Consider the following 24,164-nt stretch of genomic DNA (forward strand, 5'->3'; position numbering starts at 1 on the left):
GGGTAGCCCAGATGCCTGTGTTCTCTGCCAGTCTGCAGGGGGATGGTCTCCAGGCCCCCACTCCTGACCCGTAGCTCCCCCATCACCCTGTAGTGCCCCTCGCTCCTCTGATCCGCAGCCCCCCCAGCTTGGCGTGGGCATGGGGAGGGGGGGTCTCTCAGGAGCTGATTCAGGCTCTGGGTTATTGGGGGGAGCGATCTTTGCCTGGGTCCCTGGATGCTGAGTCACGGACCCTTCCCCATCATGGGGGCTGAGACCCTGGACAACTGCGTTTCTGGGTGGGGAGGAGGGCTGGGGACTGAGAGCAGGAGCCCAGACTCCTGGGTTCCCTGGGAGGAGAGGCGGGGGCAAGAGGGGCTGGCTTAGGGATGCTTGGACGCCTGGTTTCCTTCTCCAGCTGCGGGAGGGGCCAGGAGCTCTCACGCCTGGGTTCCCTCCCTCTTTCTCCTCCACCCCTGGATCCTGGCCCCGCCTCCACTCCCGGGACCCGGGGGCACCGGAGCCGCAGGGGCCGGGCGGGGCCGCCGCAGCCGCCAGCACCAGAGCCAGGAGCCGTGGTAAGAGTTGGCCCGATCCGGGCCCCTGCGACGGCCAGATCGGGGCCCTTTCCTCAGCTCCACTCCTGCCCCTGGGGTAGAGAACCCAGGCGTCTGGGTCCCAGCATCCCCTCTCCCCACACCTCCTTCCCAGAGAACCCAGGCATCCGGGATCCCAGTGCCCCCCTCCCAGCCCTCTCCTCTTATAGCTAGGAAAAGAACCCAAGTGTCCGGGCTCCCAGCTCCACCCCATTCAGTAGCTGGGAAGAGAACCCAGAGGTCTGGGCTCCTAGCACCCCCTCTCCCAGCCCCCACTGCCCTCCAGTTTCAGGGAGAATACTCAGAGTCTGGGCTCCCAGCCCCTGGTCTGCTGTCCACCACAGGCACTCCACGCCCTCACATGTTTGTATCTCCCTGCCAGTGCTGCTGCCCTACAGTCCAGGGATTCTCCGTCCCTCCCACACCCCAGGTTCCCAGCCCATCTCCCCAGTGTGGAACCTCTTAGACTTCTGGGTCCCTGGGACACCCCTAGACCCTTAACTCCTCAGTCTGTGAGACCCTGCCCACCACTATCCCTAGACTCTTTGGTCCTTGATGACACCCACCCCCTTCAGCAATCCCCTGGACTCTTGAGTCCTTGAGAGCTCCCTATCTCCTCAATTCCCAGACTTCTGACGCTTCCCCTTTCCCTCCCTTTTCTTGCGCTGTAGGGTTCCTAAGCCATCCCCTAGCCCTTTCACGGACACCTGGGTCCCCCCGGCATGGCGGCAGGAGTGGCAGCCTGGCTTCCCCTGGCCCGAGCAGCAGCTGTGGGCTGGCTGCCCCTGGCCCAGCAGCCCTTGCCTCCACCTCCTCCCCTGCCACCAGGCCATGGCCCCAATCCCCGGCCCACCGCAGGGCCCGAGCGCCTGGTGCTGAATGTGAGTGGACGGCGGTTTGAGACATGGCGGGCTACGCTAGAGCGCTACCCAGACACACTGCTGGGGGGTGCTGAGCGGGACTTCTTCTATGATGAGGAGGCTGGTGAGATCTTCCTGGACCGTGACCCTGAGGTCTTCCGCTATGTACTCAACTTCTACCGCACTGGGCACCTCCACTGTCCCCGACATGAATGCATCCAGGCCTATGACGAGGAGCTCAGCTTCTATGGCCTTGCCCCTGAGCTGGTGGGTGACTGCTGCCTGGAAGACTACCGTGATCGCAAGAAGGAGAACCTTGAGCGGCTGGCTGAGGTAGCGGGACCACACAGGATGTGGGGGGGTGTTGCTGGGAGAGGAGAAGGCTGAGGGGAGGCTTAGGAGAGGGCAGAGGCTGGATTTGCTAAGTCAAGATGGATAATTGTCAATCTGCAAATTTATTTATTTTTTACTGCTCCCCTGCTATGGGCAGGGAGTAATTGGGATCACATGAGCTTAGCAAGGTGCTTGTCCAGCCTCCTCTCGAACACCTCCAGGGATGGTGACTGCACCACCTCTTCTGGGAGTGTGTTCCAGATTCTAGATATCCTTATAGAAAAGAAGTTTTTTCCATATCTTCAGTCTAAATTTTCCCTCAACTAGCTTGTGCCCATTGAACCTCGTGTTCTCAAGGAGTGCCTTTCGGAAGAGCTGCTTCCCTAGTCTTGGTGTTCACCCATGATGTACTTGTAGGTGGCTATCTGGTCACCTCTTGGTCTTGTCTTACTCAGACTGAACAAACCCAGTTCCCGGAGTCTCTCCTCATAGGACCTATCCTCCAGGCCCCTGATCATATGGGGTGGTCCTTCCTTCTCTGTACTCTTTCAAGCTTATCCACATCCTTCCTGAAGTGCAGTGCCCAGAAATGGACGTAGTACTCCAGTTGTAGCCTCACCAATGCCAAATAGAGGGGGAGGAGCACCTCTCTGGATCTATTGGCAATGCATCAGCTGATGCATGCCAGAGTTCTTATTTGTCCCTCTGGCAACTTCACACTGGCTCGTTCATCCTATGGTTGATTGTCACCCCCAGGTCCCTTTCATATGCAATGTTAGCCAGTAGACAACCACTCATTGTATCATTATGATGAAGTTTCTTCCTACCCAGATGAAGGACCCAGTGCTTGTCCCTATTGTACCTCATCTAATTGCATTCAGCACATAGGACTAGCCTGTCAAGGCCATCCTGGATCCTTACACTGTCCTCAGATGTGCCCACATTTTCCCACAGCTTGGTATCATCTGCAAACTTAATTAATGCGCTTTCCACTCCCTCATCCAAGTAATTGATAAAGATGTTAAAGAGCATAGGCCCAAGCACTGATTCCTGGGGAATACCACTGGAGATGATCCTCCAGAATGAGGCCATCCTATCAATTACAACTTAGTGGGATCGGTCTCTGAGCCAGTTGCCAACCCACCTCACTATAGACTGGTCAAGCCCAGTACCCTCCAACTTAATTAAGAGAATCTCATGTGAAATGAGGCCTTGCTAAAGTCTAGGTAGATGATGTCAACCTCATGTCCCATACCTAGCTGTTAGTTACCTGGTCATAAAAGGACACCAGGTTTGTTAGGCATAACTTCCCCTTGACAAAGCCATGCTGGTTGTTTCTTAATATACCACCAGTTATGTGCTTGTGGTTGAGGGCCTCCTTGACAATTTTTTCAAAGATTTTTTTCCCAGGACCAAAGTCAGACTGACCAGACTGTCTATAGTTAGCAGGATCATCCCGCTTCCATTTCTTAAAGATGGGTACCATATTCGAGTCATTTGGGACCACTCCTTAGTTCCACAGCTCTTCGAACAGCCTTGCCAGAGACACTGCAATGAGTTCAGCCAGTTCTTTCAGTACTCTTGGATGCAGGTCCAGCCAACGGTTTTATTGACAGACCACTTTATTCTACTGATGAACACTTTATTTTTTTACTCACAAACCATTTAATTTTACAAATTAACATTTTTTACTGATGAACCATTTTTTTACTGACAATCTTTTTACTGACAAAACTTTTTTTACAGACAACCAAAGGTTTTTTTTATTGATGACCAGTTTTGTTTTTCCTATCACATTTTTTAAACTGATGCCAAATTTTATTAACCGACCAAACTTTTTTCCTGACAGCTGGTTTTAAATGATAACATCTTTTACTGATGACCCAAGTTTTTGCTGACAGTCAGATTTTAATCGACAAACTCATTTTTATTGATGATAACACTTTTATACTGATCAAACTTTTTTAGTGACACACATTAGTGATGTGTGTTTTCACTGACCATTTTTTTTACTAATGACCAAATTGTTTTTATTGACCTTTTTTAAAAGTCTGATGACCAAAGTTTTTACTAACAACTGTTTTCTCTATTTATTTATGTTTTACTGACACATTGTTTTTGCCATGTTTTAACTGATGAGTTTTTACTGACAAGCAGATCATTTTTATCAGCGGTGAAACTTTTTATTGACAACCACTTATCTTACTGACCGACAAACTTTTTACTAACAACTATTTTACTGATGACCAAACTTTTTACTCAGCTTTCAAGTTTGTTTTTACTGATGAATTCTTTTTATCTATGACCATATTTTTCTTACTAATAGCCAAACCTTTTACTGACACAGAATTTGTTTTAGTGATGACCTATCTTTCTAGGGACTAGGGTTTTGTTGTTTGTTTGTTTTTTATTTTACTGATGACCAACCTTGCTTAGTAATTACCTACCTTTTTATTGACAAACACATTTTTTTTTTTAACTGGTGACCGAAACTTTTTGCTTGACATGCATTACACCACATCAATGTAACCTGTCTCCCAGGCCTTGGATAAGGGCCACGTTCAAATGCAGGAGTTTGATATATCAACCCTAGACCCTGGGGAGGGTGGGGGGAGTAGGTTAATAATTTGGCCAGTAAAAAAAAAAAAAAAAAAAAAAAAAGTTAGTACAGTATAAGTAAAAAAAATTAGGGGAGGGTGTCTTCTACTCAGCCCACACTCTGCCCCCAATCTACCCCAGCATGGATCTTTAAAGAAGCTTACCTGGGACTCGACCATATTGCAGGCAGCCAATGAGATGCAGCAGCAGTAGCAGCACATGGCTGGTGGGAGAGGGGGAGGGTTTTGAGGTCCCTTTTGGCTCAGGATTTCTGTGGGAGATGCTGGGAGGGGTTACGAATGGGGAATAGATTTTTATAAATGTCTCTAGATCAGGGTCCCTGGCTTGGAGAAAGTGCTGGTAACCACTAGGTCAGCAGGACTGAGAGATGAATTCCAATTCCCTTGGGGGAGAGGGTGGAAAGGCTAGGCTTAGAACCTGTGGTTCCTGCTTCCCAGATGCCTCAGCTCCCTTTGTGTTTGTGCATATACGTGTGTGTATCCATGTGTCCGTCTGTCCCCTGGACACCTCCATTCCCTGTGTGGGTTTGTGTCCTGGATGCTTTGTGTTTGGGTGTCCTGGATTCCTGCATTACCTGTGTATCTGTCCCTCAGATGCCTGGATTCCCTGTCTGTCTGTCCTGGATGCATTGAGTATGTGTGTCTGTCTATCCCAGGAGTGAGGGTGAGTATACACACATGTGCACACATCCTGGGTTCCCTGTATGTAGGCGTGTTTCTCTGTCTTGGATGCCTGGGTCCTGTATGTGTGTGCATCCTGGACTTCTGGGTTTGTGTGTCTGTTTGCCTGTTCTGGATGTCTGGGTTCCCTGTGTGTGCATGTGGCTGTCTCTCTCTCCTGGATGCCTTGTGTAGGTGTGTCTGTCTATCCCAGAAGCCTGGTTCCATGTGTGTGTGTTCATGTCCTGGATGCTTGAGTTCCCTGTGTGCACCCCAGATGTCTGGAATCCTCGTACATTTGTGTCCCAGATGCCTGGATTCTGTGTGTGTAGCCCAGATGCCCAAGTTCCCCTTCTGCATCCTGGACACCTGGGTCCCCCCATAGTGGCTCAGCTCTGACCCTTTCCTGTATCCCCCCTGCCCCTGAGGATGAGGAGGCCGAAGGCCTGGCAGAGGCAGCCTCACAGCCCCCATCGGCAGCTTCTCCACCCCCCTCAGCTCGACAGCGCCTGTGGCGGGCCTTTGAGAACCCCCATGCCAGTACCACAGCCCTGGTCTTCTACTATGTCACTGGCTTCTTCATTGCCGTCTCCGTGGTGGCCAACGTGGTGGAGACCATCCCCTGTCACGCCTCATCTGGCTCTTCCTCCTCCTCCTCCTTTTCCTCTGTTGCTGCGGCCCAGGCAGTGCCTTGCGGAGACCGCTACCCGCTGGCTTTCTTCTGCATGGACACAGCTTGTGTGCTCATCTTCACGGGCGAGTACCTGCTGCGGTTGTTTGCGGCGCCCAGCCGGTGTCACTTCGCCCGCAGTGTGATGAGCATCATCGATGTGGTGGCCATCCTCCCCTACTACATCAGCTTGGCTGTGCCAGACAACGAGGATCTGAGTGGGGCCTTTGTGACACTGCGGGTCTTCCGAGTCTTCCGGATCTTCAAGTTCTCACGCCACAGCCAGGGCCTGCGCATCCTGGGCTACACGCTGCAGAGCTGCGCCTCTGAGCTGGGCTTCCTGCTTTTCTCACTCACCATGGCTATTGTCATCTTCGCCACCGTCATGTTCTATGCCGAGAAGAGCACGCCTGGCACCAACTTCACCAGCATCCCTGCTGCTTTCTGGTACACCATTGTCACCATGACCACACTTGGGTGAGTGAGCAGGGAGGAAAAGGGACCCCAGGCATCTGGGAATTAGGGGGGCTAGAGATCAAGAGTGAAGGGCATGTGGGGCCTGGTCTAACATGGTTAGTCACCAAGAGTGTTGATTGCTGACTGAACTGCTGGGTGTGGGGAGGTGGAGATGGGAACAATGGGGCTGGGAGCCTGGACCAACTGGGTTCCCTGGCAGGAGAGTGGGTGCAGGGAGCCCAGATGCTTAGGTTCTGCAGTGAAGGCAAGTCCCGGCTTCCTCCAATGGAGTGGAAACAGACATGAATATTTGATGTGGCTTCAAACTCGGAGCCAGCATCAGCCGCAGCCCCTCACCCCAGGGGCCCATCAGCCCATCCAGGGTGGCCTAAAATAGGCACTCTTGATGCTGCAGGGGGGTTACAGCACCATCTGGGAGTGTGCTGGGAGTGTGGGGCACCATGGGGCTACAGGGTGCTTTATGGGTCAGGAATGACAGGCACCAATATGGGGGAGCTTCATAGATTTCATAGACATTAGGGCTGGAAGGGACCTCGGGAGATCATCGAGTCCAGCCCCCTGCCCAAAGGGCAGGAAGTCAGCTGGGGTCATAGGATCCCAGCAAGATAAGCATCCAAGCTGCATGTCAAGAGTGAGGGGCACTGTGTGGGTGGCTTTGGGTTGGGAGTGAGGGTCATTGTGTGACTTCTGCCGCCTCCTTGGCAATGATGATCCTCGTTGTCTGGCATGGCCAGGTATGGGGACATGGTGCCATCCACCATTGCGGGGAAGATCTTCGGCTCCATCTGCTCACTCTCAGGGGTGCTGGTAATTGCGCTGCCTGTCCCCGTCATTGTCTCCAACTTCAGTCGCATCTATCACCAGAACCAGCGTGCTGACAAGCGCCGTGCTCAGCAGGTGCCTGGGGCAGGGGCAGGGCCAGGGCCAGGGGGTGGAGTTGGGGCTGCAGGCAGTGGTATTGGGAGGGATGGAGTTGGGAAGGAGGGGCAGAAAGGGGCTGTGGCAGGGGCTGGCAATTATTTGGGCTGGGGAGCCACTTAGGGAGGTTTGCTGAGCTATTATGGGCTGGGTCAGTATCTTCTCTCCCGCAACCTGCAACAACTCACCAAGACTCCAGACTACTTGGGGGACCAGCCTGGAACTCCAGTGGGTAGGGAGCTATGTCTGGGATAGGGAGAGATGGGCGGGGCCTAAGCGGCCCTCCTCCAAGGCTGAGACCATGGGGTGATGGCAGCATGGGACGAGGGCCCCGGGGAGAGCTGTAACCCGCTCTCTGAATGCCCCTGCTCATGGAACTGGTGCTGGTCACAGGGACGTGCATGCACCAAACCATGGGCCCAGCCCCATCTGTTCTGCTCCTGGACTCTGGTCCCTACCTGTGGCTCCATTCCATGTGCCTGGCTGAGTGTGCTCTGGCTGTGGGGGTCCTGGGGTGCTCTCCATGGAGACCTCACCTTCCCCCCTCCATCTGGCACCACTGGCAGTGGCTGCAGGGTGGATAGGCCGGGATGTTCAGGCAGCGGGGCCAGGTCTGGTGGCAGTGGTGACGCTGGCAGCTGGAAGGAGCCACTGCTGGGAAGTGGAATCTGGCCACCATGCTGCCCTAGCTCTGTTGGGTGTCTGGGAGTAGTGGCACTGGCCACTTGTACCACAGGTCAGGTTGCCCACCCAAGGCTGGGCTGGATGGGGCTGAGGGATCTGCTGTGAGCCAGGTAAAACTTCTTGGCAGGCTGGATCTTGCCTGTGGGCAAAATACTGCCTACCCCTGAGCTATGGGGAGGTGGTAGGGGGGCCAAGCGAAGGGGCAGGACTATAGAGAGGGGCTGGTATTCATAGAGAGCACAGAGGTATGGGGAGGAGGTGCAGTCAAGAGTGGAAGGGGGCAGGGCTTATGGTGGGTGCACAGAGGAAGGCTGGGGGCATGGCCTCTGCCCATCATCCCCTCCCCCACAGAAGGTGCGCCTGGCCCGGATCCGGCTGGCCAAGAGTGGGACGACCAAAGCCTTCCTGCAGTACAAGCATAGTAATGACCTAGAGGTGTGTACGGCTTTGCATGGGGGTGGGACCCTGTTATGCAGCCTTTGCCCAGGGAATGGCACCTCTTGGATTGGGAACTGGGGCCCTGGCATGGGGAATGGGGATCCCTTGCACAGCCTCACACGAGGGAAATGGGGCACCTCGCAGAATCTTGCACATGACCATGGGATCCCTTTGCATGGGGAACAGCAGCTTTTTGCACAGCCTCACACAGGGAACAGGGCTCCTCGTACAAGCCTTACATAGGAAAACAGGATCCCTTGCACCAGCACCCCAGTCCCTCCTCCCACTTCTACCTTGGGGGGGGGTGGTATCCATTTGTCTGTCCTCTTCCCCACCCCCAGGAGCTGGATGGCCACCCCCGGGCCCCTGGGCTGCGGACCTGTTCTGCTTTCGAGTTGCAGCACCATCACCTGCTTCATTGCCTGGAGAAGACCACGGTGAGCTGGGAAGTGGGCATTGGAAGGTTAAAAGTGGGGACTGGGAAGGTATTGGGAGGCCAGTGGGGATACTGTGATGGACTGGGAGGCTAGTGGGGGGGAATGTAAGCTTGCCATGGTGGGGGAGCTTTTGGGGGCAGGTTCTGTGGAGACATGGCTTTTCTTGGAGGCCCTGCTCGCTTTGGCCTCCCCCACTGCCCACAACCTGGATGCTCAGTAGGGGCAGGTCCTAGGTAAGTTTGCCAACCCTTTCAGACTGGCTGGGAGTCTACCAGAATTGGCATCAATTTCCCAGTGACTATTGAAAGCAGTCTGGGAGATGTGATATTGTGAAGGGGTTGAACAGTACAATTAATGACATTACATCATGTTGGGGAGAAAAAATCTGGAATAGCTTCAGTCAGAGTTGGCAACCCTACTCCTAGGTGGGGGTGGGGGGTCAGTCTGGCCAGGGCTTGCCCTAGAAGTGATGCCTCTCTTTTCCCTGCCCTTGCCCCCTTCTTCTGACCCCACTCCCAGAACCATGAGTTTGCAGCAGAGCGGGGGGTGTTGCTAGGGGCACGGTCGGGGAGGAGCCTGTCGCTGTCTTCGAGTGGGGCCCCATCTCCTGGTGGATCCTGTTGCCCCCGGCGACCATGGCGCCGCCCCCTCCGCCTTGGTTCCACCCCATCAGGCAGCCGGGCCAGCGCCCAGGAGCTCAGCACCCTGCAGGGCCTCAAGGGGCCAGCTCACAGGTACTGCATGTGCTTGAACTATTCACAGGGTGTGTTTGGCACATTTGTGGCATGTTTGGTGTGTTCTTGGGGTATGCTGTGCTATGGCTGCTGTGTTCCCAACATGTTTGTGGCATGGGCTTGGTGTATTTTCTCAGTGCACCTGGCATTGGGGTTGGCATGTTTCTAGCATGTTCCCAGCATGTGGTTGGCATATTCATGGCATATTCCTGGTGTGTTCATGGCATGTGTGCAGCATGCTTGCAGTGTGGGTTTGGCATGTTCCTGGCATGCTCATGGTGTATTTGCACCAGCAGGTGGCATGTTTAGAGTATGGACTTGGTGTGGGCTTGGCATGTTTCCAGTGCGGGGCCTAGCTTTTTTCCCTGCATCTGCTTGGTGACTTTCTGGCATGTGCTTGGGATGTTCATTAAGTGTTCCTGGCATGTGCATGGCATGTTCTCTGTATGCATTCTGTATGTTTGCACCGTGTTCATGGCACATGCTCACCATGATCCCAAAATGTTTTTGGTGTGCAGCTGGTATGTGCATGGCACTGGCTCAACATGGGTCTGGTATATTCTCAGTTTTGGTACATGTGTTGGGGCATGTGTCCTGTGTTCTGGCACTTCTGTGGCATGTACTTCATGTGTATACTGCATAGCTCTGGCATGTTTGCAGGCTATGTCTATCAGTTTTGTGTTGGGGAACACTGGGTTCTGCTGCCATCCGGTGGGCAGACAGGGAAACTCTGGGGGAGAGTGGAGCTGGGAGCCCAGATGCTTGGGTTCATGCACCCAACCCCTCCCTCTAGCCGGTCCAGCCTGAACGCAACACCAACACCGGATACCCTGAAGCTGAGCTACGAGGCAGCAGCGCTGGCAGCAGCCATCATCAGCATCCCCACACCCCCTGCCAACACCCCTGATGAGAGCCCCCCCCTGGCACCCCAGCCCCCTCCCCTGCACATCTCTTCCCTCTGAGGGGAGTCCCTGAACACCTGGGTTCTTTGCGTCAAGATGCCTGGGTTCCACTGACCTGGATTCCACCTATCCTGGACACCTGGGTTCTTCACATCCTGGATGCCCAGGCCCTACCCAGCCCAGATGCCTGGGTTCTGCTAGTCCCGGATGCCTAGGTTCTGCCCAACCCAGGTGTTTGTATTCTGCCCAGTCTGGACTCTGTTCTTCCCAGCCCAGATGCTTTGGTTCTTCATGTCCCAGATGCCTGTATTCTACCCAGTCCAGATGCCTTAGTTCTGCCTTCCTGGATGCCACAGTTCTGTCTTCTCCAGACACCTGGGATCCTCCTGTCCTGGACACTCGAATTCTTCTTGTTCCAGAAGCCAGAGTCCCTGGACATATGGGTTCATCCTGCTTAGGGGCATGGTCTGTATCAAATGCCTATGCTTGTATCCCAAATGCCTCAGTTCTTCCTGTCCTGGATGCCTGGATCCCACCTGCTTAGGAGCATAGCCTGTACCAAACACCTGTGTTCTTCTTGCCTCGGACACCTGGATCCCTCCAGCTTGGGATGCCTGGGTTCTTCCTCTTTTGGATGCCTGGGTTTCTCCCATCCAGGGAACAGCTTTACCCAGACATCTGGGTTCTTCTTGTGTGGGGCAGGCAGGAGGTGTGTGTGCTGCAACCTTAACCCAGATGCCTGAGTTCCCCTCAAAGTAATATAAGTCTGGAAAGGAAAGATGGGGGGAGGGGCATGGCACTCTGCCTCCTCTACTACTCTTTTAGTCCAGCTGCCTTCACAAACAAAGCCATATATCGGGGTCAGCTATGCAAGCCTGTGGAGGAAGGATCTGTTTCACAAGGTGGAAGGACAGGGGCCAGTCCTGGAGCTCACTACCCAAAAGCCATGGGGCCTGGGGGAGAAGGGGTCTGGCACTTGGGTTCTGTCACCAGCTGTGGGAACCTGCAATACCTGGATCCTCTCCTTCAGGATACCTGGGTCCTTTTTCAGCCCCCCCACACATACACACACGTGCACACATCATGGTGCCCCCATCTACCATGCACACAGCAGGACTGTGCATGTGTCCATGTTGCCACCAGGGGGTGCCTCCTTCCCAGCATGCACTAGGGGGAGAACCCCTCCCCGACACCCCCCACCCCACATATCCACCTCACCTCACAGGTCATCCTTTGCCTAGGGGTCATGACTCCTCCAGAGACCAGAAGCTGAGTTCAGACTATAAACCATGACCCCTCCCCCTACTCATGCAAGGGTGGGCAACAGCAGAGGCCTGAATGCCTGGGTTCCCTTCCCCAGGTTTCCTGGGGCATGGGGGTCTAGGGGCCCAGATGCCTAAGTTCTAGCCTGGCTTAGGGAGGAGTTGGGGCAAATGTGGGAGGGCTCAGGCCCCAGACACCTGTGTCAAGCCCAGACTGGCTGTGGTAGGGTGGGGGGCAGCACCAATGGAGGGGAGGGGAAGGGAGGGCCTGGGACCCTGCTGCCTTCTCAAAATACTCTATAGCACAATGCAGCTGCCTCGGTGGCCACTGGGGACAGGCAGAGATTCTGCCCCACACCTGCACCCGTCTGGAATCTGTCCTCAGGCCAGCTGGGAGCTGGAGATGCAAGTGAGGGTTCTTTTGGAGCCAGATAGGCCCGGACACCTGGGTCTTTTCTGGACTCGGAAGCCTGGGTTCTTTTTTGAGTCGGACGAACCCGGAAGCCTGGGCTCTCCACCCACTCTGGAAGTGGGGCAGGGGTGCTGCAAGCCTGAAGGCCTGGGCTCTTTCCCTGCTTGGGAAGGGGAGTCCAGCAGGAGGCACCTCTCTCCTGTATGCCTGGGTCCCAGTGCCAGCTCTGACAATGTAAGCTTAACTCAGGTTCCCCTTCGTTTTTTTTCCTGTAAGACATTTTAAAAAATAAGGAAATTGTATACATGTAGAGACAGGTATTATATACAGATACATAAAAGCTTCCCTCGGGGAGAGGCAGGGCTATGGATCATTAACCCCTTCATGCCCAGAGCTGTGGTGGGGTCAGGATCGGGGGGCACCCTCCCTGCCCATTACCAAGGAACGAGGCTTATGCTGCTGTAGTTTGAGCAAATAAATGAACTGGTGACAAGCCACAGCTCAGTCATTACTTGCGGGCCAGGGGGTGGGAGCTGGTACGCCTGGGTTCTCTGGCAGGGGAGTTGGAGCCAGTCGGAAGTGAAGAAAAGGGTCATCCGTCTTAGCCAATCAGGGGGCTAATATGCTTCCCACCTCACCCCCGCGAACACAAACCCCGCATCTCTGTGCGCTCGCCATGAAGCCAGGGCATTGTATGTCTGATTGGCAATTTGCTTCCATCCAGTCAGATAAGGACTTGCCCTCTGGTCCAATCAGAGCGCAGAATGCTCTCCTCCAACGAATCATAAACCGGAGTTCTGCCCCTCAGTCAATCGCGTCCCGGTTTCTTTGTTTTTAGCTAATCAGCTGTGAGCATCTTGTTTCCAACCCTTCCTCACATGCGAGGCGGAATTTCCCTTAAACCCATCGAAGCCAGTCAGTAATTACGCTTCTTTTCCCCTGACCTAAGCGTCCCTCCAGCCAACCGGAGATTAGTTCCCCTTTTCCCCAAGCCAATAAGATCTGGCTCTTCTGCCTCTCAGACAATTCCATGCACGTCCGGGGCCTTCTAGCCCATGAGTATAGGCGTTGGAGCGGGTAAGTGAAGAAAAGGGGCAGGGCCTACTTCTAAGTGACAGCAGTCTGAGCCAAGCAGGGGGCCAGTATGCTCCCCACCTCGCATCTTACGCCGCGACCAATCAGTGACTGCTGTGTCAAGGAGGGTCACCCAAGTCCCGCCCACCCCGGTTGTTGTCACGGGAAGTGGGAGGGGAAACGAGAGGATAGGGGGAGGGTCACTGCTCTGACTGTAGGCACCGTCCCCCCAATCCCAAACGCATTCCTCCAAGCCCACCGACCAATGACAGCGGGGATGTGGGCCGCTAGCCAATGAGCGGTGGCGCTGTTACCCAGGCGCGTCGGGGTCCTGTCCCCTTTGACGTTCCGTTGCTAAGGGGCGTAGGGGCGGAAGTGAGCGCGCTGGGGTCAGAGGCCGGCTGTGTTGATGTTGACACTAGGCCGGGGCCGAGCGCAAAGGGGCCGCCGCGGAAGCCGGGAAGGGCCATAAAGCTTCAATAGACCCCAGGAACGGGGGAGGGCTAGGGCTAGGGCTGGGGGTGGAGGGGGAGGGGGAAGGGGAAGGGGAGGCGTTGGTTGGTTGCTTGCTTGCTTTCTTGCTGCCTTTATCGGGCTACTTTAGGTTAATTGCCCTGCTGTCTTGTCCCCGCTCCTCCCCCCCACCGCGGGGGTGGGGGAATACAACGGAGGCTGGGGGCTCGGGGAGCGCTTTTCCCCACCATCCAGTTCAGCGCCCCTCCCCCTCGTTGGGGAGGGAGGCGTTCCTTAGTCCTTCCATCTGGATCCCCCCAGGGGGATTTCCCCCTTAACCTCGTACATCCGGGTTCTGCTACCCCCTTAGCCCCTGACATCAGGCCCCCACCCACCTTAGCCCCCTCCACCCGGGTCTGTCGGCCCCTGAGATCTGAGTCCTTCCCTGCTCCAGTCACCCCGTGACATCCGGGGATCTCCCCTTAGCCCCTGACATCCGGCTCCTTCCTCTCCGCTCACCTCTGGCATCCGGATCCCCCCCCTTAGCCCCCTACATCCGGGTATCTCCCCCATTAACCCCTTCCCCCGGCTCCCCTTAGCCTCTCCATCCGGGTCCTTGCCCCCCTGTAGCCCTTAGCCCCCTACATCCGGGTCCTCCCCCCTCCCCCACCCCACCCCCCTTCTCAGCCCAGCGGCGGCAGCGGGCGGGCCATGACGATCCTCCCCAAGAAGAAGCCGGGGGGCGACGCCGACCCTCCAGGCTCCCGCGTGGGGGGGGCGGGAGACCCCCGCGTGGGGGGGCCCCCCCAGCCCGGACTCCCGCGTGGGGGCGGGAGGGGGAGCGGCAGGCGGCTCCGGGGTGGGGGGGGGCAGTGACCCCCGGCCAGGAGGGAGCCCGGACCCCCGCGTGGGCTCGGCAGGGGGCGGGGCTTCCCCTCCTCCCCCAGCCCCTCCCCCGCCTCGCTGCTGGGGGGCGCCGTCCCCTCCCCCCCCCACCGGCGCTGCGGAAGCCAAAGCCGGGTTGGGTCTGGATGACCCCCGGGCGGGCGGCGGAGGGGTTGGGGGCGGCTGCTGTGCGGGGCCCGGCCACAGTAAGAGGCGGCGGCGGGGGGGCCTGGGCCTGGCTTACGGGCCTGGTGGCGCCTCCGGCGGGGGTTCTGGGCCAGCCGGCCTGGGCCTGGGCCTGGGCCTGGGGCTAGGGCTAGGGCTGGGGGCCGGCGATGGGGATGAGGCAGGCGGCGGCTACAACAGTGAGGACGAGTACGATCCTCCCCGCGGCGGTGCGGGGGGGGCCGGTGGTGGCCCCCCAGGGGACAGCGGGGACCCAGCTGCGGCTGAGCAGGTGGGTAGGGGGGCCTGGGGCGGGTGGAGGGAGGGGAACCTGTGGGGGGAGGGGACCCAGTGTGAAGGTGGGAAGGAGAGATGTGAGGGGGTCTCTATGATTTTGGGTGTGGGAGGTGAGGGAGGAGAGAGATGGAGGTTGTGATGTGTGGAAAGGGGAGAGATCGAGGGGGCACCCACTTCCCCATATGATGGGTGGGGCTCTGATCTGTGGGAGGGGGCATCAGGTGAGGGGAAAGATGGGGGGTCTCTGGGGTAAAGGGAACCCCTGTGTACTGTCAGGGCAGGGGTGTGTGGTGAGGGGGGAGAGATTAGGTGATCTCTGGGGTAGAGAAGGCCCTATGTGATTTGGGGGAGGACTGTGATGTGGGGGAAAGGGGAGATATTTGGGGGGTTCTGGGGTGAGAACAGCCCCCTGCCCCCATGTGATTTGGGAGGAGCTGTGATCTGGGGAGAGGGCTTTCAGGGGGTTCCATTGAAGGGAACACCCCATGTACAGTATGGGGGAAGGGAGGATTCTTGGACTGGGGCAGGGAAGAGATTGAGGGAGTCTCTGGGGGAGAGGACCCCATATTGCAGGGCCTGTGATCGGGGGGGGTGGTATCTGGGGGAAGGGGAGGCATGGCGGGGTCTCTGTGTTGGCTGGGACCCCTGTGATGTGGGGGAGGGAAGTGGAGAGAGGGGGGTCTCTGGGGTTAGGGGGCAACTCTGGTGTAAGAGGACCTTGCCCCTGTATGATCTGGGGCGGAGGGGGGAGAAGTGGGGGCCCCCTGTGTGACCTAGAGGGAAGATGAGGGGTCTCTGGGGTGAAGTAGCCCCTGTGTGATATAGGAGGAGCAGAGATGGAGGAGGGGCAGCTGAGGTACAGCTGCCCCCCATGCCTGGGTTCTGTGTGGGTGTTGATGCTGGACACCTGGGTTCTGAGGCTGGGGGTTCCTGGACACCTTTCATGTGTGTGCCAGGGTTAGGGAGGGGTCCCTGGGTTCAGTGTCTTTGTAGGTGAGGGTGCTGGATGCTGGGTTTCTGCATTGGTGTTGATGCTGTGGAGGGGGAGGTGGACCCCCTGGACTCCCTGTGTGCTTGAGTTTCCCTCTGGGACCCTGGTGGGGTATGTGGGGGTATGAGCCACTGAGGGCAGAGCTTGGCGGTCGGGGGGTGTCCAGGGGGCAGGTCTTGGGGCTTGGCCAGTTGCAGACTCCACCCCTCTTGCCTCCAGCAGGAGCACAGGTTTGAGAAGGCATTGAGAGAAAAGAAAGGCTTCATTATCAAGCAGATGAAGGAAGATGGGGCCTGTCTCTTCCGGGCTGTGGGTGAGTGGCTTCTGCCCTGCATCTGCACCCCAGCCCCTTATCTGCTTCCCCCTGTCCCCTATCTGAGCCCCCGGCAGAGTTGTGGGGCTAGAAACTAAGCTGTGTTACACTTAGCTATTCCTCAACTGCCCCATCCCAGAGCTGGGCACATATCACCTTCCTTGTGTCTTGTTATATGCAGCCATTCCTAAACTGCTTCACACCAGAATTGGGTGCATCTTGGTCCTCCCTCCTTGGTGTTCTACCTCAGGGGTGGCTGCATCTTGCCCTCCTTGTGCCCTGCTTTACCCCAGAGTTGGGCACATCTGGGCTCTTCTGTCATAGTATTATACTCTGCTGTTCCCTAGCCATTACACGCCAGAGGTGGATGCATCTCGCCTTTTTTGTGCACTGTTCTGGTTATCCCTGAACTGCCCCACCCCAGAGCTGGGTGCATCTCGGCCCTCTCTCTCTTGCATTATGCTCAGCCACTCTGCCCCAGAGCTAGGCACATCTTGACCCTCTCTCTATGGTGTTACACTCTGTTGTTCTACCCAGATTTGGGTGCATCTTTCCCTCTTTGTGCCCTATTAGACTTGGCTGTTCCTAACTTGCCCTACCTCAGAACTGGACAAATCTCAACCTTTATAGTATTATACTCAGCTGTTTTCCCAGCTGGTCCACCTCAGAACTGGCTGCATCTTGGCCTCCCTTCACAGTGTTATACTCAGCCATTCCACCCCAGAGCTGGCTGCATCTCACCCTCCTTGTGCCGTTCTACTCAGCTATTTGTTATCTACCTCACCACAAAGCTGGCCATATTTGGATCTTCCCTTCATGGTGTTATACCCAGGCACTCTCCAGGCACACGGCCAGAGAGCTGGGTGCATCTCAGCCCTTCCTCTATGACATTACACTTTGCTGTTCCTTATCTGTTCCTCCCCAGAGCTAGATGCATGTCAGCCCTTTCTGTAGTGTTATACTCAGATGTTTTCCAGGTGCTACAACCCAGAGCTGGGTGCATCTTAGCCCCCCCCCACTTCATAGTGTTATACTTGAGTGTTCCTTAGCCATTCTACCCCAGAGCTGGGTCCATTTCAGCCCTCCCAGCATAGCAGGGGCAGGCAATTATTTTGGGCAGAGGGCCGCTTGCTAAGTTTTGGCAAGCCATTGAGGCAGCCAGGGGCAGATAAATATTAATTTTCCAAATTTTTTAGGGGCCCCGAGAGCCAGATAGAATGGCCTGGTGGGCTACATTTTGCCCACCCCTGCATTACATTGTTATACTCAGCCATTCCCTAGTCAGAACTCCCAAGAGCTAGATGCATCTCTCCTTTCTTTTGCCCTGTTACATTCAGCTGTTCCTAACCTGCCCTGCCCCAGGGCTGGCTGAATCTCACCCTCCTTGTGCCCTGTTATGCTTGGCCATTCCTCACCTGCTTCACCCCAGAGCTGGGTGCATCTTGGACCTTCTCTGATTTAGCAGATCCCTTCCCCCTTGACTCAGCAGATTCCCTCACTGTGCTGGTGCATCAGCAAATTCCTCTCTGACTTAGCAGCAGGGAAGAGAGGAACGTGTGCTCAGAGGCACGCCAAGAGGACCCAGGTGTCCGGGTTCCTATGATTCAACCCACCAGCTACCACTCCCCTCCCAGAGAACCCAGGTGTCCAGGCTCCCAGCTGCTATCCACCAGCCACCCTCTTACTTGCCTGCCCAGAGCAGGGAGAGGACCCAGGTATCTGGGCTATTAGCCAAGCCCCGTCTCAGCATTTTAGTGAGCAGTGCCCTCCCTTGGGATGGGGAGGGATGACTTTGGGCCCTATCTCATGATCCTTTGCTTCTTCTCCTCCCCCCCCCACCAACCCGCTTCAGCTGACCAGGTATATGGTGACCAGGACATGCATGAGGTGGTCCGGAAACACTGCATGGACTACTTGGTGAGTGGTGGCAGGGCCCAGACACCTGGGTGGGGAGGACCTGGGGGTGAAAGCAGAGGGTGTGTGCAGCCAGGACTCCTGGGTTCTCTGGTAGGGGAGTAGGGCTGGGACGTGAGAGCAGGGGGTGTTGGGAGCCTGGACTCCTAGGTTCCATCCTGATGCTGGAGGTGGGGAGTGGAGGCCTGTTGCATTAGAGAAGGGTGGATCTGGCTGTCTGGACACCTGGGTTTTTTCCCAGCTCTAGGGAAGCCAGTTATGATTAGATAACCAGGGATGGCCAGCCCAGACGCGTGGGTTCTCTGGCAGGGGCGTGGGGGTTGGGGGGTGAGAGCAGGGGGGCTGGCAGCCCAGATGCCTATGTTTTCTCCCTCCCCTGGGCAAGGGGAAAAACCCACCTGTGCCCCCAAATTGGAGCCCAGCTGCCCCCCCCAACTGCCCCCGCAACTGCCCCCAGATGAAGAATGCTGACTACTTCTCCAACTACGTGACTGAGGATTTCACCACCTACATCAACCGCAAGCGGAAAAGCAATTGCCATGGCAACCACATCGAGATGCAGGCCATGGCTGAGATGTACAACCGCCCTGTGGAGGTCTACCAGTATGGCACAGGTGCCCTAGATGCCTCCTGCTATGGCACGGATGGGAGGGAGCCAGATGCCTAGGTTTCATCCCTGCTACAGGGAGTTGGGGCTGGACACCTGGGTTCTATCCCTGCTGGGGGTGGGAGGCACAGACAACTGAGTTCTCTCCTCCCTAGGAGAACTGGGAGCCTGGACACCTCTCTTTGCTGGGGAGGGGCCAGGAGCCCAGATGCCTGGGTCCCATTCCCATGCCCCCCTCCTCTTTGCGCTCCCCCTGCCCCCACCCCAGAGCCCATCAACACGTTCCATGGGATCCAGCAGAACGAGGACGAGCCGATCCGTGTGAGCTACCACCGCAACGTGCACTACAACTCCGTTGTCAACCCCAACAAAGCCACCATTGGTGTTGGCCTTGGCCTGCCCGCCTACAAGCCCGGGGTGAGGGGGCAGGGCCCAGATGGAGTGCAGAGCCAGGCTGGGTGGGGGGGAGTGGGGGGGCTCAGCCTGCCGCTCCTTCAAATTGAGGGGGTTCAGGGGCGAGGCTGTGCTAGGGTGTCCGCATGGGTGGATGGGGTTATGCTGGGATAGAGTTCTGTTTGCCTTCTCCCTGTGAGTGAGGTGGTGGGGTTATGTTAGTCAGAGTTCTGTCTACCCTCTTCCTACTGGGGAGGCAGGGCTATGACAAGGGGCAGTTCTCTGCACCCTCCCTCAAGCAGGGGGCAGGGCTATGCAAAGGGAGTGTGGCTAGGGTAGCAGAAGGGAGTGGGGCCTGAGTCCAGGATGTGGGTCCACCTCTATGTCATGATGTCCGCCCAAGGGTAGGGCCTGTGCTCTAGAGGCATGGTCAGGGACATAGGGGGAGGACCTATGCTCTAGGGCAGGGGTTTTCAACTTTTTAAAAGAACTGTACCCCCTGTGGTCCCCTTTTTAATAAGTGTACCCCTGAGGGGGTGGCAAGTAGCCAGATGTGGAGCTGGGGAGGGGGTGGTGAAAGGCTGGATGCTGAGCGGGTGGGTGGCGAGCAGAAGCAGCACAGTGTCTCTGCGGTCCTGCTCTTGCCTCACCCCGGCACTGCTCTTGAGAGGCAGTGGCGTGGTGTAGGCGTACCCCTAGGTAATGCTCTAGGGCAGCATTTCTCAACCCATGGGTCATGACGCAAAACTGGATCACAAAAATGTATGAAAGGGTCACAAACAAACTTTAAAAATGGATTCTCCTTTAAAGGAGAAAACCTTTTCTAAAGAAATTTTTCATGTTCCAAGCCTAATTAAGTCCAAAGTCAGCCCAGAACCGTAAGTGGCCCTACAATCAGCAAACATCCTCCACCCCCACCAAGGGCTTTAGATATTTCCAAAGTCTTTTGGTGGGCATCCTACGTGCAGGCCCAAGCCTGGAGGCTTGGGGTTCAGATACCCCCAAGTTTTGCCTGCCCTCAGCCATATAGCAGTAGAAGCAAGCTAGGGAGGAGCCTTCCATTTCCATAAAGTGGACTTTAAGCCACAACACCTCAGTGTGTACTAAATTAAGCCAGAACAGTTATCCCAAAGAATGCTTAAGAAAACCATGGTTTTTCTGTTGCAGGCTGGCAGAATTCCAGCCTGTAAAGGTCTGCTTGGGGGGGCCCCCCTTGTCCCACACTGGAGGCTGGCGGCAGGGCGTAGTGGGTCAGGAGTGAGGGGCACTGGATTGGGACTGGCCATTGAAGTTTACAAGGAGGTTCTGGTACATAAAAGGTTGAGAACCACTGGTCTAGCAGCCATGATCAGGCGCACAGGAAAGGGCCTGGACTCTAAGGGCATGGTCAGGGTCATGGGGGTGTCTATTGACCCAGGCCCATGTGACCTATGGGTGTGGCCATGGACCCAGGGGTGGAGACTGTGCTTTAGGGGCATGTCTGGGTGCCCAGGTGCCCTAAGGCAGGCAGGCAGGGACTGGTGCTGTAGGGAGGGGTAGTACCTCACTCTGTGGGTGGAGGTCCCTGGCTCCACCCACTGCCTGGCTAACTCCACCCCTTGCTTCCCCCCAGTATGCAGAGCAGTCGCTTATGAAGAATGCCATCAAGACGTCGGAGGAGTCATGGATTGAGCAGCAGATGCTGGAGGACAAGAAACGGGCAACTGACTGGGAGGCCACCAATGAGGCCATTGAGGAACAGGTGGCTCGTGAGTCCTACCTGCAGTGGCTGCGTGACCAGGAGAAGCAGGCACGCCAGGTGAGCCCTTCCCTGCTACAGCTCCCCAGAGCTGGACACATCTTGGCCTGTTACGTTTGGCTGTTCCCCTGAGAGCTAGGCATATTCTGGCCTGTTCTCACCCAGAGCTGGATGCACTGTATCCTGTTAGACTCGATTTTCCCACCCCCCAGAGCTGGCTACCTCTCAGCCCATTAGATTCAGCTGTTTTCCAGCTGCTGCACCCCAGAGGTGGGTGCGTTTTGACCTGTTATGCTTGATTTCTCCCCTCAAGAGCTCAGCACACTGTGGCCTGTTTGATTGAGCCATTCACATCCAGAGCTGGGTATATCTCATCCCATTAGATTCAGCCATTCCCCCAGCCTCTCCTCCTCAGAGCTGTACGCAACTCAACCTATTGTACTTGGCTGCTTTCCCCAGAGCTGGCTGCATCCCAACCCCTTAAAGTCAGTCATTTACTAGATGTTCCTCCTCAGAGGTGGGCACAACTCAGCCTTTAGGCTCAGTTGTCCTTCTCTGCTCCAAGAACTGGCTGCTTCTCTCTCTCTATTATGCCTCGTTTTACTCAGCTGCCCTACCCCATGAACTGGCTGAATCTTGGCCTCTTTATACTCTGCTTTCCCTAAAACTGGCTGTAACCTGGCCTGTTATGTTCAGCCGTGGCACCCCAGAGCTAGCTGCATCTCGGCCTGTTCTACTTGGCCCTTCCCCAGCTATCCCACCCCAGAGCTGGTGGCATTTTGGCACCTTATACTAGGCCATTCCCTGTTGACCCCCATCAACTCCCCTCAACTCCAGCATTCCAGTGGCTCCTGGATCTAGTGGGTGGGGCCTGTGGGATGTGGCAGAGCCTGCTGTTAACCCTTAGTTTCCTGCAGCCACGCAAGGCCAGTGCCACCTGCAGCTCAGCCACAGCAGCAGCAGCAGGGGGCACTGAGGAGTGGAGTGGGCGCTCACCCCGGCAGCGCAGTGCCGCCCCCTCCCCTGAGCACCCAGGGCTGCACACTGAGCTAGTGTCGCCTTCTGGCAAGCCCCCCTCGCCTGGTGCCGGTCCCCCTAAACCACCCTCTCCGTGCGCTCCAGGTAGGTGGCTTGGGTGGGGATGGGGGCTATGGGCTGCTGGTGAGATGGGGACAGGGGTTGTATGTTGTGAGGGAGGGGCTTTGGGTCCTGGCAGTAAGGTGATAGGTTGCTGGGGATCTGAGAGTGAGGAGGGGGCAGGAGCTGTTAGCAAGTGGAACTGGGATAAGGGCTGAGCTCTGGGCTGCTGGGGAATGGGGTAGGGCTATAGGTCATAGAGGCTGGGCTATGGTTTGCTGGAGAGATGGGTGTGGCGTGGAGCTATGAGTCCTTGGGGGCAGAGCTATGATCTTCTAGAGCAATGGAGGCAAGGCTTATGGGTTATGGGAGAAGGTCTATGGGCTGCTGGGGAGATGGGATGATGCTGTGTCCTGCTGGGGGAATGCAGGTGGTTGTAGGACATAGGGTGGTAGCTGGCAGGGATATGGGTCCTGGAGGAATGGGGGGCAGAGCTATGGGGTGTGGGGGCTGGGGTGTGGGTTCAGGAATGGGGGCAGGCTATGAGCTGCTGGGGGAATGGGGTGGGGTGGGGCTATGAGATGCTGGGGTGATGGATGTGGGGCAATAAGTTGGGGCAGGGATAGAGGCTGCTGGGACTGTGGGTGTGTTTTAGCTCGCTGGGTAGCTCAGGGTTCCTGGGGCAATTGGGGCAGGGCCCTACCTCTTGGCCTCCCTGCTAGGTACCAGCAGTCAGCTAGCAGCCGCAGGTGGCCGTACTACCCCCCCACTGGTGTCCCTGTACCCTGCACTGGAGTGCCGTGCCATCATGCAGCAGATGTCCCCCACCGCCTTCGGTGAGTGCCTGTAGGGGGGGAGAAGGGAAGGGATCTGGAGCTGGGGGCAAGGCTTCAGAGCAGCTAGGACTGATGGGGTGGGAGAAGGCTCTGGAGGCAGGAGATGGGGCTCTGTTCCCTGCTGCAAAGCTGGGCACATATCGGCTCTGCCAGAGTGGGGTTATACTGGGCCATTACTCCCCAGAATAGGCTGTATCTTGGCCTCACCGATGCCCTGTTAGATTCTGCTCTTCAGCTGTTCCACCTCAGAGCTGGGCACATCTCGGCCTTCTCTGTGGAGCATTATACACTTGGCCATTCAAAGCTGCTTCACCCCAGAGCCAGCTCATCTCAGCCTCTTGTGTTCTGTTATACTCCACTGTTCCTTCCCAAAGCTAGGTGCATCCCAGCCTTCACCTGGGGAGGGGTCATACTCTGCTGTTCCAGGCTGCCTCTCCCTGGAGCTGGTTGCATCTTGGCCTTAGTTTTGCCTTATTATATTCAGCTGGTCCCCAGCTGCCTTACCCCAGAGCTGGCCACATCTCTGCCTTAACTGCTCCTCCCCAAAGCTGGGTGCATTTCACCTCATTTGCCTTGCTAAACTCAGCTGTTCTCTAGCCACTGTACCCCAGAGCTGAGGACATTATTTCCCCCACCCTCGCAGGAGAGTAGAGGGCTATATTGATCCATTCTCCAGCTACTCCTCCCCAGAACTGGGCGCATCTTGGCCTCTCTGCCTTGTTATACTTGGCTGTTTTCCAGTTGTTGTTCCACCCCAGATCAAACTGAATCTCAGCATCTAGGTCTTGTTACATTCTCAGCCACCCCATCCCAGAGCCAGCTGCATCTCCATCTTCTCTGTGGAGTGTTATACTTGGCCGTTTCCCACCTGCCCTACCCGAGACCTGGCTGCATCTGTACCTTCCTTGTAAACGGTGATACTCACCTGTTCCCAGGCGGTCCTCCCCAAAGCTGGCCACCTCTTAGCCTATATTAGGGGCTATTCTACTCAGCTGTGTACCATCCCCCACCTTCTCCACCCTTCAGGCCTTCACGATTGGGAAGACGACGAGATCCTGGCATCAGTGCTGGCCGTGTCACAGCAGGAGTACCTGGAGACCATCAAGAAGAGCACCCTGCACAGAGACAGCCCTGCTGACAAGAGCTGATGCCCCTAGACTGCCCCCTCCCCCTTCCACTGCCACCTGCGCCCCTTCTTTTCCCCTTGCTCCCTTCCCTCCCCCCCAGAGACTGGAGCTGTCGCTGCATGTTGGGAAGAGAATTATCCTGGATAAAGAGAAACAAAGACCCCCCCACCCCCCATGAGCGCCACAAAGGAAAGAGAAACCCACCGTGTCTGGCCTGGCCTCTGCTGTGTCATGGGTGGGTGGGGGGAGGGGATCCCCCTGTGAATTGGGGAGGGGGTAAAGAGGGAAGATGCCCTACCCCATAGCTGGCTTCA

The 24,164-nt window shown here is 56.4% G+C and overlaps 2 protein-coding genes across 5 annotated transcripts; both read left to right on the forward strand.

Annotated features, from left to right (window-relative positions):
• Window positions 1-399: 399 nt before the first annotated feature.
• KCND1 (potassium voltage-gated channel subfamily D member 1) lies at window positions 400-12,473 on the forward strand. Of its 4 annotated transcripts, XM_090060769.1 has the most exons (9): window positions 400-557; window positions 1,247-1,456; window positions 1,556-1,768; window positions 5,475-6,193; window positions 6,928-7,090; window positions 8,147-8,230; window positions 8,575-8,670; window positions 9,190-9,404; window positions 10,198-12,473. In XM_090060769.1, exons 2-9 carry the CDS (start codon window positions 1,298-1,300, stop codon window positions 10,364-10,366), a joined length of 1,818 nt encoding a protein of 605 aa, XP_089916895.1. In that variant the 5' UTR covers window positions 400-557; window positions 1,247-1,297; the 3' UTR covers window positions 10,367-12,473. The 4 variants fall into 4 exon arrangements, with proteins under 4 accessions (XP_089916895.1, XP_089916894.1, XP_089916896.1 ...); XM_090060768.1 differs by having other exon boundaries at window positions 1,247-1,768; XM_090060770.1 differs by having other exon boundaries at window positions 1,247-1,768; window positions 5,730-6,193.
• A 537-nt stretch (window positions 12,474-13,010) lies between these two features.
• On the forward strand, window positions 13,011-24,058 carry OTUD5 (OTU deubiquitinase 5). Its single transcript, XM_090061548.1, has 10 exons — window positions 13,011-13,057; window positions 14,240-14,849; window positions 16,065-16,158; window positions 18,011-18,075; window positions 18,530-18,686; window positions 18,948-19,096; window positions 20,685-20,870; window positions 21,728-21,932; window positions 22,610-22,723; window positions 23,750-24,058. Exons 1-10 carry the CDS (start codon window positions 13,011-13,013, stop codon window positions 23,869-23,871), a joined length of 1,749 nt encoding a protein of 582 aa, XP_089917674.1. The 3' UTR covers window positions 23,872-24,058.
• The last annotated feature ends 106 nt before the right edge of the window (window positions 24,059-24,164 follow it).

Source organism: Crocodylus siamensis, chromosome 8 (genome assembly GCF_052110815.1).
Source record: "Crocodylus siamensis isolate JL-2025a chromosome 8, ASM5211081v1, whole genome shotgun sequence".
Lineage (NCBI taxonomy): Eukaryota > Metazoa > Chordata > Crocodylia > Crocodylidae > Crocodylus > Crocodylus siamensis.